Source organism: Vigna umbellata, chromosome 4 (assembly GCF_029865625.1).
Source record: "Vigna umbellata cultivar VRB3 chromosome 4, Vumbellata_1.0, whole genome shotgun sequence".
NCBI classification, from domain to species: Eukaryota; Viridiplantae; Streptophyta; class Magnoliopsida; order Fabales; family Fabaceae; genus Vigna; species Vigna umbellata.
In genome coordinates this window covers 69,235,346-69,248,492 of record NC_142168.1, presented here as the reverse complement: position 1 = coordinate 69,248,492, position 13,147 = coordinate 69,235,346, and the positions used below count along the sequence as shown (strand labels likewise).

Sequence of the window (13,147 nt, the reverse complement as noted above, 5' to 3'; positions counted from 1 at the left end):
TGATTCATAAAAATATTAATGTTAAAATGAAAATTTCTTGATGTACTTAAATTAATTTTGAACTAAAAAAAGAAATTAAATATTATTAGACATAAATACTAAAATGAAAATGCAGGATAATAAGCCACAACTAAAAATTAATAATTAAAATAACATATAACATTTAACTTTTCATTTATGTACCTATAAAATGAATTATTATAAAAAAGACTTATATGATAAAAAATATTATGCTATAAAATTAATATTTCAAATCAAGCGGGGCAAGATAATTTTTTTTCTTAGGACAAACAACGATAAATGAATGTAGAGGTGATGACTTATTGTTTTTTTTTCATAATAGAAGAAAGAATACAAATAGTGAATACCTTAAGTTTGTTTTTCCTTTATAATATTTAATGTTAATTACTTTACATTATCGGTTGAAGTGCACGTCAAGTAATTTGGATTTCGTTCTCTTTAAAAATAATCAGATTAAATAATTTTTCTGAAAGTTGTTGTCCTATAAAAAAAGAAAATCTCATGTAAAGGGATAGAAAATCAATATTCGATAACTCTTCTATTATTTCAGTTTAGTTATATATTTTTTAATTTATTTGTAAAATTTGTGTGATTTGAATAATTTTTATGATTTTGTTCTTAAAACCCAAAAATTCTTATAAGACCTTTTATTTTCTTAAATTTAGTTATGATATTTCTTATCATTTTACTTTTATTTATGTTTTTCATCTGAGTTCCATGAGTCCTTAATCAATATATATTAAAAAATAAAAAATATATATTTACTCTTTATTCGTTAAATGATTGAAAATGTTGCTTTTATTTTAATTTCTCATTCAAAACTTTTATAATTAATCTTTATTCTGATTAAATAATTGCATAAACTAATGATATTATAATAAGGGTGAATAGTTAGTTTGAATTTAGGTTTAAATTCTTGTTAGTCCTTATATTAGTTTTTAAAAAAATATATAAATAGACCATTTTAGTTAGTTTTACTAAAACGGGATGAATTTTGATGAACATTAATAATTAATTAATTACTTATCATTTTGATTACTAAAACGGCTATCACTAAGCTTTATGGTGCAAAAACAGTTTTTTGTGAATTCAGAGAAGGAAGAGGAGAAGGGAGATTGGTGACAAAATGGTGAAGATAATCATAAGACGTAAGAGAGCGAAAATGTTAACGAGGTCACCTCCGACCACCGTACCTTGTCGTCGACTCCTCCCTTTTTGAATTCCAATGACGTGCCCATTGTCAACCTCCTCGACGCTAATGACACCCATTACAACATGTCATTATCTCATTAGAAACCTTTATTGGATCTTGTAGTAATTGAAAGAAATTAGGTGATAGATAGAACACTTAATGATTAATCAATCTATTTCTTACTTCAATACGTTAATTTTTAAAAAATGCCAACAAACACATACAAAATATTTTCACCGTTTCGTGACTCTTTGCTTAACTGAGAGCAATGAGTATAATGAAACCTAATTTAGAAATTGATTTGATTGTATATTTCTTGCTTTTCGGACTAAATTGATGAGAAAATGTTTGGAGAACCATGAGTTGTGAAAAACATATAAGAGACCATGACACTGCCTTTAGATCAAAATCTTAAGACATTGAATTTGTGGATCTTTTCATTTTATATGTTTTGCTCTTATTGCTCAATTTCATTCCATACGAGACATTTACCTTGCATTTGGCTCTAGCAAAGTATATTGTCAATTACTTTCAAGAATATTGAAACATGATTACATTGATTGTGAGTTAACCTTCTTGTTGAAAAACCAAGAGAATTCGGAAAAAAAAATGGTAGAACAGTGTTGATAAATGATATGTAACATGAACATGCTAAAGACTTATTTGAATTTGTAAGACTTTGTTGTAAATAAGAATGAGAAGTTGTATTATTTTCTACAATACTAATTGAACCATATTTTTTTCAATATGATTTTACATGATAGATGGTTTTGTGTTGAAAGTGGGAGCGCTGATAATCCACCAGTGAAACTAATCCATGGTTTCCTTCACATAGGATTAGGGATGACAAAAAAATCCGCAGACACGAGTATTTGCGGATAAAATCTACGACTGATATTTACTATTCGCGGGTAACGGGTAGCGGGTATTTTAATACCCGCTTTTAAACGGGTTGGGTATGGGTAGTATACTACCCGACCCACGGATACCCGTTACCTATAAAAAATAATAAAAATTAATTTATATATATTTTTAATTAAATTTAATTAAAAATAAAATAAAATTATATTTTATTAGGTTAAATTTAATTAAAATTAAATTTTAATTTGTGAGAACCTAAAAAACAAGACAGTAGAGTGAGTAGAGTTATTATGGGTTAGGCTACCGAAAAGCAAATGCATTTTGGTGATATGAGTAGCCAAATTAATTCCTTTAAGCTATCCTTCAACTGTATAGTCTCATACTTATACAGTCTCTAGAACCCTCTCATTCAGGTGCATGTTTGATTCTTCCATGTGTCCCTCCCACTGGAAGCCTGCCAGGAGCCGCTCTTTGTTTGTGCCTCTTGCACTTCGTGCCTCTTGCATCCGCGATCACTCCCCGCCCTCGTCAGTGCCCGGGTGTCACATGCCCACTAACTTCCGCTTGGTTCGTCCTCGAACCACACCGTACTGGGAGAGGCTAGGCTTTGATACCACTTGTAACACCCCTAACAGAGTGCCACTAGAAAATAACAGAAAACCAAAATTTACGCCAGTTTTTTTTTCTTTTAAAGATAACATCGCAGAAAGAAAACCTCAGAAGTCTAAGCGTCTTACAACATAAGGTTCAAACCTTACAAATATCAAATTCATTATTCAAAAACATAAAATAACTTTAAACACATGATAAATTCCCCATAGCTATTCTCATATCTCTCGTCGTGCTACTCCATCTCTGCCTTCTGCAACGCCATCTACTCCTGTAGAAGTACGATCATCGTAGGTGGAACCACAACCACAAAAGGAAAGGGTGAGTAACTAAGAACCTAACATAACATAATTTCAATGTCAAAACATCATAACATAGACGATCCTAGTCATAACCTTACAATACATCGCATTATTCAACTCATAACCCAAATCATCACCACCCAGACTATCATAGTCATAACATCACAATACATCACAGTATTCGAAACAATGACTCAGATCATTATCACAAGCTTCTGTTGTTTCCTTGAATTTTGTCGTACCAAACCTGTTTTGCAAAACAGGGCGATTCGAGTCGTCTTCCATCGCAACTTCAGACCTATCTCCCCGACTCCTCAAGGAATTACAAGTAAAAACTTCGGTTAGGCGCACCCACCGAGCACTATACTCACATGAGCCAAAATAAAGACCAAACGCACACCCCTCCCATGCACGCACACAACAACCACTAGACCATACTCCATCCACTGATATAATAGCACAAAAAATATATATTTAAATACTTTTTCAACCTTTTTCGAAAATTAATATAAAACCAATATTAATTTGATTTTCTTTCCTTCCTTAACTATTTCTTAACATGGTCTCACATCACAATTCATTATGTAATACCACAAAATAAAATACTTAAAGTAAGAAATCATTTTATTTATACGGGTCTTAGATTCTCCCCTACTCCAAAAATTTTCGTCCTCGAAAATTAAGGCTACTATGCGAACAAATGCGGGTATTCTTTTCTCATAAACTCTTCAAGCTCCCAAGTCATCTCTTGAGTTTCCTCGTTCCACAATACCTTCACCGTGCGAATTTCCTTTCCCCTCAGATTTTTCGTCTGCACCCCCAACACCCTGACTAGCCGAGCTTTGATTGTAAGATCTTCATGAACTTGTATATCATCAACCTCTAACACATGCATAGGATCTGGAATGTATTTCCTCAGTTGAGACACGTGAAACACGTTATGCAGGTTTGCCAACTGCGGCGATAACGCTATCTCATACGTTACTGGTCCAATCCGCCTAAGAATCTCATAAGGACCGAGAAACTTAGGTGACAACTTCCTCGCCTTGATAGCCCTACCCACACCTACCATCGGCGTCACACGTAGGAACACATGATCCCCTTCATTGAACTCAAGCGACCTTCTTCTCCAATCAGCGTACAATTTCTATCTACTATGTGTTGCTCTCATTCTTTCTTAAATCAACTTCACCTTTTCAGTAGTTTGTTGCAACAACTCCGGACCTACTGATACTGCTTCCCCATCTTGAAACCAACAGAGAGGAGTTCGACATCTTCGCCTATACAAGGCTTCGAAAGGAGCCATCCCAATGCTAGAATGATAACTATTGTTATATGTGAATTCCACTAACAGTAATATCTCACTTCAATCTTTGCCTTCTGACATACCAAACAGGAAGCTACGAACTCTGCAACATCCTTCTTCATTCCGCTCCACCAAAAAGATTCTTTTAGGTCTTTATACATCTTAGTCATTCCCGGATGTATACTAAGATTACTCTTATGCCCTTCCTCCAATATCAACCTTCGCAAATTTGTTGTTGTCGGCACACACACTCTTCCTCGAAACCGAAGAACACCATTCCAACACAAAACAAAATCTTTGGCTTGATCAGTTCCTAACAACCCCACAATTCGTTGCAGCTCTAGATCAGTTTCTTGTTCTGACTTCACTTGCTCCAAGAAACTACTCGTAATTGTCAGATGACTACACCATATGTGTTCCTGACCCAAATGAACACCGAGATTCATGTCCCTCAACTTCTTAATCAAGTCTAACTGTTTGATCATCAGAGCTGACATTTGAACCCGCTTTCTACTCAAAGCATCCGCCACGACATTTGCCTTTCCTGGATGATAAAGCAACTCAAAGTCGTAGTCCTTCAAATATTCCTGAAAACCTGATGTTCAACTCTTGCCTCCATTGCCTCATGTTCAACTCTTTCTGATCAAACAGGTATTTCAGACTTTTGTGGTCACTGAAAACCTAAAACTTCGCTCCATACAAATAGTGACGTCAAGTCTTCAAAGCAAACACTACAGCTGCCAACTCAATGTCATGCGTTGGATAATTTCGCTCGTGTATCTTCAACTGACGAGAAGCATATGCCACTGGTCTTCTGTTTTGCATTAATACGCATCCCAACCCTTGATATGATGCATCATAATATACCTCAAACGCATTGTCTATATCTGGAATAATTAGCACTAGAGCGGTTGTCAACCTTTTCTTCATATCTTCAAAGCTTGCTTCACACAGATCAGTACAGACAAACGGTTGGTCCTTCCGCGTCAACTGAGTTAGAAGACCTACTATCTTGGAGAAACTCTCTACAAATCTCTGAATAGTAACCTGCTAGTCCAATAAAACTCCTTACCTCCGACACCGATGTAGGACGCTCCCACTTCAACACAGCTTCCACCTTGGCTGGATCAACTGATATTCCTTGAGCAGATATCACATGACCAAGGAATTGAACTTCATCCAACCAAAACTCACATTTTGACAGCTTGCCATACAATTGGTACGCCCTTAAAATCTCCAACGCTATTCTCAGATGTTCAGCATGTTCCTCTTGTTTCTTCGAGTAGATAAGAATATCGTCAATGAATACAATGACAAACTTATCCAAACAAGAACGAAAGATACGATTCATGTAATCCATGAATATAGATGGAGCATTCGTCACACCGAAAGGCATTACAACATACTCGTAGTGCCCATAGCGTGAGCGAAACGCTGTCTTCTGCATATCATCAGGCTTGACAAGAATTTGATGATATCCTGACCGTAGATCAATCTTTGAAAACACTCCAGATCCTTTCAACTGGTCTAAGAGATCATCAATTCTTGGCAATGGGTACCTGTTATTGATAGTGACTTTATTAAGCTACCGGTAATCCACACATAACCTTAAGCTTCCGTCTTTCTTTTTCACTAGCAACACCGGCGCACCCCATGGAGACACACTTGATCTGATGAACTTTTTCTCTAACAAATCTTCAATCTGCTTCTTCAACTCTACTAACTCCGCTGGAGCCATACGATATGGAGCTACAGATACTGGCCCTGCACCGGGCATCGGATCTATTGCAAAGTCCACTTCACGACTCAGCGGCAAACCTGATACCTCCTTAGGAAAAACATCATCATATTCCTCCACTACTAGTATTCCACTGATCTGCTCGTCTATGCTCTTCTTCTGTCTTTCACTATCAACATAAAGCAAACAGCTCTACTCTTGAGATCTTGTACCACTTCCTTTGATGTTGACATTTTAATGCCTTCTGGTTCCTGGAAGACTACCCTCTGACGTCCACAGTTAATCATCACATGGTTATCAGCTAACCAATCCATCCTCAAGATCACGTCCAGACCTCCAAGCGGTAAGCACACCAAGTTAACTCTGGACTTGTGACTTGCCACTTCGATCGGACACCCAACACAGATTGAACTGGTTGAAACTTGTCCAGATGTTGGAGTAGAGACAACAAGCTCGCACCCCAAGTCAAACATAGAGAGTTCAAGATTCTCCACACAAAAAAATGATATAAACGAGTGCGTCGCACTCGAATAAAACAGGACATGCACATTTCTACCAAACAAAGAATAAGTATCAAGTATCAGGTTACCTGACTTCTCGGCTTCTGCTCCCGTCATGGCAAACACTTTACCCGCAGCCTGCGACTTTCCACCATTAGCTAACTTCTGAGGCGTTCCACCAAATGACCTCTTCTGAGGACAATTAAGAGAGATATGCCCAGGCTTATTACATGTGAAACACGTCCTCACCTCCTTCTTGATGTCACTCAGCTTTGGACAATTTCTTCGGATGTGATCTTCGCCGCACTCAAAGCACTTCAACAAACCTAACCTAAACTGTTGCGGCCTCTCGTACGGTTTCTTCTGCTACTTGCCCTTGGAAAAGCTTCCCTTCTGATTCCTCATCACACGCCCAGACTCATCCAACCTCTCATCTATTGTGGCCTGCTCCACTAACTCTGGAAATTCATTAATCTTCAGGTGAACAAGTGCCTTCAAAAGATGGTGGCGCAATCCCTTCTCAAACCTCCTACACTTCCAATCCTCGACTGAGTATAGAAACGAGCCAAATACTTGAATCTCTCATTGTAGTCTTGCACATACATACTTCCCTGCTGAAGAGCCAGAAACTACGACTCTCGTTGCTGCTTAGCTCTAGTCGGAAAGTAACGCTCCAAGAATCTAGCTCTGAAATCTTCCCAAGTAGCAACTTCCCCTCGGGTATCCATGCCCCTCCGCATCCCACGCCACCAGTACTCAGCTTCCCCTGCCAACATATATGTAGCAAACACTAACTTTTGCCCCTCAATGCACTCGATCGCTTCAAATATCTTCTCAAGGTTGCAAATTCAGTCATCCGCTTCATATAGAGTTGCCTTGCCATTGAACTTCGCAGGACTGTGATGTAGAAATTTGTTCATACCCACTCTCGGCCTGGGTGCCTGCTCAGCCTGTTGTTCTTGCAAAACCTGAGCAATCTGTCGCATTGCTTGCGCCAGCTCCGCAGTAGCATTGATTGGAGTAGGATTTCTTGGTCGTCCCGACATCCTTATCATTTATAATGTAAAAAGATAAGCAAGGAAAAATAACCACACAAAAGAAGAAAAAAAAACATCAAAATTACGCCACCGAACTAGTCGAGCTCATCCCTAAATTAGTCCAGGCTAAGCACGCTTAACCATGGAGTTATTATGGGTTAGGCTACCGAAAAGCAAATACATTTTGGTGATATGAGTAGCCAAATCAATTACTTTAAGCTATAATTCAACTGTATAGTCCCATACCTATACAGTCTCTAGAACCCTCTCATTCTGGTGTATGTTCGATTCTTCCATGTGTCCCTTCCACTGGAAGCTTGCCAGGAGCCGCTCTTTGTTTGTGCCTTTTGCACTTCGTGCCTCTTGCACTTCAAGTCTCTTACACCGGCGACCACCCACCCTCGTCACTGCCTGGGTGTCACAACCAACACCATTGACAGTATTGTTCAATTTCTTTTACTTGGACTGTGTATGAATGATAGGATTATTACGTGCTTTGTTGGATTATAATTTTCCTTGGCCTTTTCAGAGTTTTGATGATGGTGATTAGAAGAAAATGAAAGCATAGATCTAGAAGATGTTGAGCTTGCCAAAAAGTATCAATCCAATCTTCTGGTCGATGAAGTGCGATTGTCCAATCTCGGTGCTCTTTTCCTTGCTTGTTTTAGTTCTCTACTTGATTATATTTAATTTTGTTGTTTGTTTGTTTTACAAGAGATGGTGAAACCACCAAGCAGGGAAGGATGAATTTTTCTTCCAGAAGTGGTGGAATAAAGACGAATAGTAGATCAAAAAGTGTCTCCCTGAAGTCTAGTAAAAGGTCCAAAGATGGAAACAAATTGAAAGATTCTAAGACAAATAGCAAATCTGAGGATGTAGTTAATAAAAAATCTAAGGAAGACACTCCTAAAAGTTCTAGCAGTAAATCCATTGTTGCTACTAAAATACTTAGTAAGAAATCGAAAAATACTGATACTACTTCTACTAAAATATGTTGTTTTCCAATTTTCTTTGTAGCTTCTCTTTAACTTGAATTTCATTACTCTCTCCAACCACCTTCACCTCTATTGTCTATTTCATTTTATGCAGACTTCACACCATTTAGAGAGACCACACCAAAGGTTGTAATCTGACAAAGGTTGGTGTCTTTTACTTTCCAAGGCTATATTATAGCAGAAGTTGAGCCATTACATCTTTAAATTGTTATTGCTATGCTATGTTTTCTTTATTTACTTATATTATGAATATGAAGTTATTAACAAGTGAATTGTGATAAGGTTTGGGGTTCCTGAGTACATGGGTTGTGCAAGTGATATGTATAACTTTTCCAAATTTGATTGGAAAAGAAACAGAGGGTTTTCATGGACATGTAATTACTTGAAATCTGCCGTTAAGACAAAATTCTATTTTATTAAGAAGAAATAATTGTGATGAAACTCTTATTTGAGAATCTACCAGGTAAAGTAGAAATTAGATTGTATCACTTTTGTGGATCCTAAATTGTCATCTGTGGTATGTCTAATTTCTAGAAAGTGGAGGAAATTCTTGAACTTGTGAAGTCAACATGGAGAGTTTTAGGAATCACAGAGACAATCCATCACCATCAACATGGAGAGTTTTATTAATCTATTTTATTTTGGATGTTTACCTCTTTAATTTTTAATATGCATGTGGTTCTTTCATTTACTTGATTTCATCAAGACAAAGAAGTCATTTTGTTTGATAGTAATCAAGATTAAGGTTGCGTTGTTAAAATTCCACTCATTGGGATATATTGATTATTAGGCATTTAGTGCATTTTTCATTGTTGTTTAGCTTTTTTTTTCTTTTTGTGATACTGTACTATTTGACTAATTAATATTTTTCGAATAATGGGACACAACTATTTCTTTAATCATTATTTAATGTTGAATTACATTGCTTTTTCATTATGGGGATGCAGTGTGTTATCTCACAAGGGAGCATGGGTTTTATTGCATGCACTTGATAAATTAAATAAAATACCTAATAGTAATTCATCCAGAACTTCCCCTTCAAGGCTTGAAGATGTTGAATTTGTTAATAGCTTACTTGCTTCAAAAAATGACAACCTTGAAGATGAAGGTCTGGAAATGCAATTCCAATATCTTTATTTTTGCATATACATTTACTTTTTATTTAATAGTAAAATTATTCGTTCCAGTTACATCTCCAAGCTTAGAGGTTATATCATTAAAGCCATCCAATGATGTTGTGGTGGACCAAAAACAGAGTGGGAAGGTTTCCCATGAAGTAAAGGAGACAATAGCAAAGGAAAATGGTGACACGGGTCGTGTAAAGATGCAGCATTTTCAGAAGGTTGTTGGTAGTGGAAGTTCAAGCACGATTCACGTGCTGAGATCAGTGGAAGACGAAAATCTTGATTATGACAACAATGCTAGCTCGTCGAGTTTTGAGTTTGATAAAGGCGAGAGACCAAGGAACAATCCTGCCACTAGATCTCTATTCAGACTTATTCCTTCCAGATGAGCTTTTGAGATCTGTGTAAACATTTTCTTGATGTATAAACCTTGTATTTCTTCAAGAGAAAAAAAAAACAACTTCATTGGGATCACTGGATATGACAGAATTATGTCACAATATTTCCTAAAACTATTATAAATAGTTTGATTTGATATTAACTAATCTTATTTTTTTTATTGAATTTTCCATGCGATGGACTAGTTTCTTTAGTTAATTTTTCTTTGATTGCAGAAAGGTTGGAGAAATAAAATATCCTTCTACTACCTCGGTTCAATTTCAAACCGAGGCATAAAACTCTCTCTACTTCTTCGATTCACTAGCAATCGAGGCCAAAAGTCTGGCAAAAGAAAAGTAAAAAAAGGAACACCTTCTACTACTTCGGTTGTATTTGAACCGAGGTAAAAGCATACACCTTTTTGTCTCAGTTTAGAACCGAGATAAAAAGTGGTAGACTTTTTGCTCGCCTGTATATACCTCGGTTGTGGAATCGCTGCGAATAGGCAAAAATTATCGTTGTCGTTTCCCTTTAATGCACTAGTTAAGTTAATGAAACCAGAATTTTTTTTCTTAAAAACACATTTCAGAACATCCTGGTTCATTAACCAAACCCTACTATCTCTCTAGAACTCAGTTCTTCCAAGTTCTCTGCCTTCTCTATACCAAATCTCTTTTCTGAACCATTTGATTTCCGATCAGGTGGTGTCCAAGCATCCACAACGTAGAAACCTTCAAAACCAACCGATCAATTTCGGGTCTTAGTCGGGTAAGTGGCTCTATCCAGTTCTTCTTCTTGAACTAGGACATGCAACCCTTGCTGGGTGCATGTGTCTTGTGCTTTCCTCTTTTTCATTTTCCACTCCATTCTAGCTCTAAGAGTTGTTCCTATCACCAATGTGGTGGTCTGTAGGGTTTAATTGAGTACTTGCTGCGAAAGGTACAGTTGAGGTGTTCTTGTGAGCTAGTTAGTTTGTACTCGAGGTAAGGGGAGCTAGTTAGTTTGTACTTGAGGTAAGGGGAGCAAGGTTGATAACTTTTTGGCAAGTATACCAAATCGTTTCAAGTAATACAGTGGATAAGTAAAAATGTATCGTTCTCCCAAGGGAATTTGAGTTACCTTAATCAATTAAAATTATTTATCAAGATCAATTACTGATGATATTTGTGATTTCAATTGGGATTTAAACATGAAATTAACAACGTAAACAAAAATAAGATTTGAAAAATGCGATAAAAGATCACTGGAATTGGTCTTTGACTAACATTACAGTAAGATCCTGGACAACATATATTCTCTGTTCAAGCATTCACATGAGAGTATCTTGTTTCAATTCCTTAAAAACAAGTTCTAAAATTATCTATTGAATTATTAATTCCTTAATTAAGTCATCAGATAATTTTGCATTAAGTTCAGATGTCAGAATGACCAAAAGCACAGAAGCTATTCCTAGCGTAATTTACTTTTAGTTTCTTTTCTTACGTTTCTGGTTCTAAAAATACTTTCCAGTACAAAAGAACTTTTAAAGAGATTATTACTTCCGTATAATCAAAAGCAAGTCAAGAAAAGAACATGAACAAAAACATATATTGCACAGGAATTTTACATCAATGTTTCGTCATACAACCAATTCCAATGAACAGAAAATTTAGCCTATCCTAGACATCTCAAACGTACTCTTTACAGCAATTCCTTGCATAAAGTGAAGTCTTGATGTCTTGACAGGTCTCTTGATCGTCTCCTGAATTCTCTAGTCTTTCTCTGGCTATTTTCGTGTGTCAGAAGATCGTTTTTGCCTTTCTGTCACGTCTTTTAAAACCAATAACTTCATTAATTCGCACAGCGCACAGATGTGTGTGCGCTATGCGAATTTCGTGTAACCGCTGCCTCTCAACTGATGTTATTCACACAGCACACAAGTAATGGTGCGCTATGTGAATTTCCATTTCCTGGCAGTGCGAGCTTTGGCTTGCGCTATGCGAGAATTAGCTGACAGACTCCCAATTATACATCCTTTCCTGTACAATAATTTACAAACAATCTACTTCCTATTACAACATTTCACTGAGTAATAACATGAATAATTAGAAGATTGAGATCATTTATAAGTGTAAAAACAACTCTTTTTCAAACTTATCAACTCCCCCAAACTTGAACTATTTCATGCCCTCAGAAAATCATAGAAAGAAATTGAACAACACAACACAAAAGACATTTGACATTTTGATAGAATGACTTGGCACATCAGAGATAAATCACAACCATTTCCGAAAGATTTCAACAAGTATGACATGAAGCATCACTTACAAAATCACCTGTGCATAGAATATGAAAACCCAGATCAACATTTATCATTACTTGCACTCAAGTGTTTGTCCTCACCTGACAGTTGAATTGATCTAGAACTTCATCAACTTTTGCATTTCATTTGATTCACACCTTCACACACTATTGGTTAAGTCTAAAGGTCTTTTCAGGTTAAGCTTGGCTTGGCTAGAAAAGGATAATGGTTTTTCTTGGATTCAAAGACACCTATTAAGAAGAGGACAACTTCAATTCCCAATCCAGTACTCAGATCCCACAATATATCATACATTACATACCATTTTCTTTCACAGCTCAACCTTTTGTTTTTTTTTTTTTTTTTTATTGTGAGCATCATTTTATTTTCATTGTCATTTATTTATTATTTTTTTTTCTTTCTTCCCCCAAATTTGAATTCAACAGTAACCTCATTTAAAGCATTGTACATGTTCTCTTCTAAGGTGTAAGGTCGGATCACACAATAGGCTCAGGGTGAAAGAAATAAATCAAGGCTCAAAGAGGTTCACAAATGAATCACAGTGTCTAAAGGTTGGCTATCTGGTCAAGTAGCTATATAATCAATAATCAATAGGGCCTTTTTCCTCCTTAACCAAAAATTGTGTGTGTATACGTAGAATCAAAATCTTGCAAAAGCCAATTCCATATCTAGACAACTCAATATCTCTCAGTCATCATATGCTCTCAACCTCTAGACCTGGTCATATTCATACACACAGATAAAATTTTTGAAGCACAGCCACCACAAACATACATGTCATC

At 36.4% G+C, this 13,147-nt stretch overlaps 1 protein-coding gene across 1 annotated transcript; it reads right to left on the bottom strand.

Annotated features, from left to right (window-relative positions):
• Window positions 1–4,209: 4,209 nt before the first annotated feature.
• On the bottom strand, window positions 4,210–7,575 carry LOC148201065 (uncharacterized). Its single transcript, XM_088113125.1, has 8 exons — window positions 7,405–7,575; window positions 7,133–7,295; window positions 6,938–7,077; window positions 6,336–6,721; window positions 5,899–6,198; window positions 5,339–5,850; window positions 4,375–4,835; window positions 4,210–4,275 (listed from the first exon to the last, which is right to left on the bottom strand). Exons 1-8 carry the CDS (start codon window positions 7,573–7,575, stop codon window positions 4,210–4,212), a joined length of 2,199 nt encoding a protein of 732 aa, XP_087969251.1.
• Between the last annotated feature and the right edge of the window lie 5,572 nt (window positions 7,576–13,147).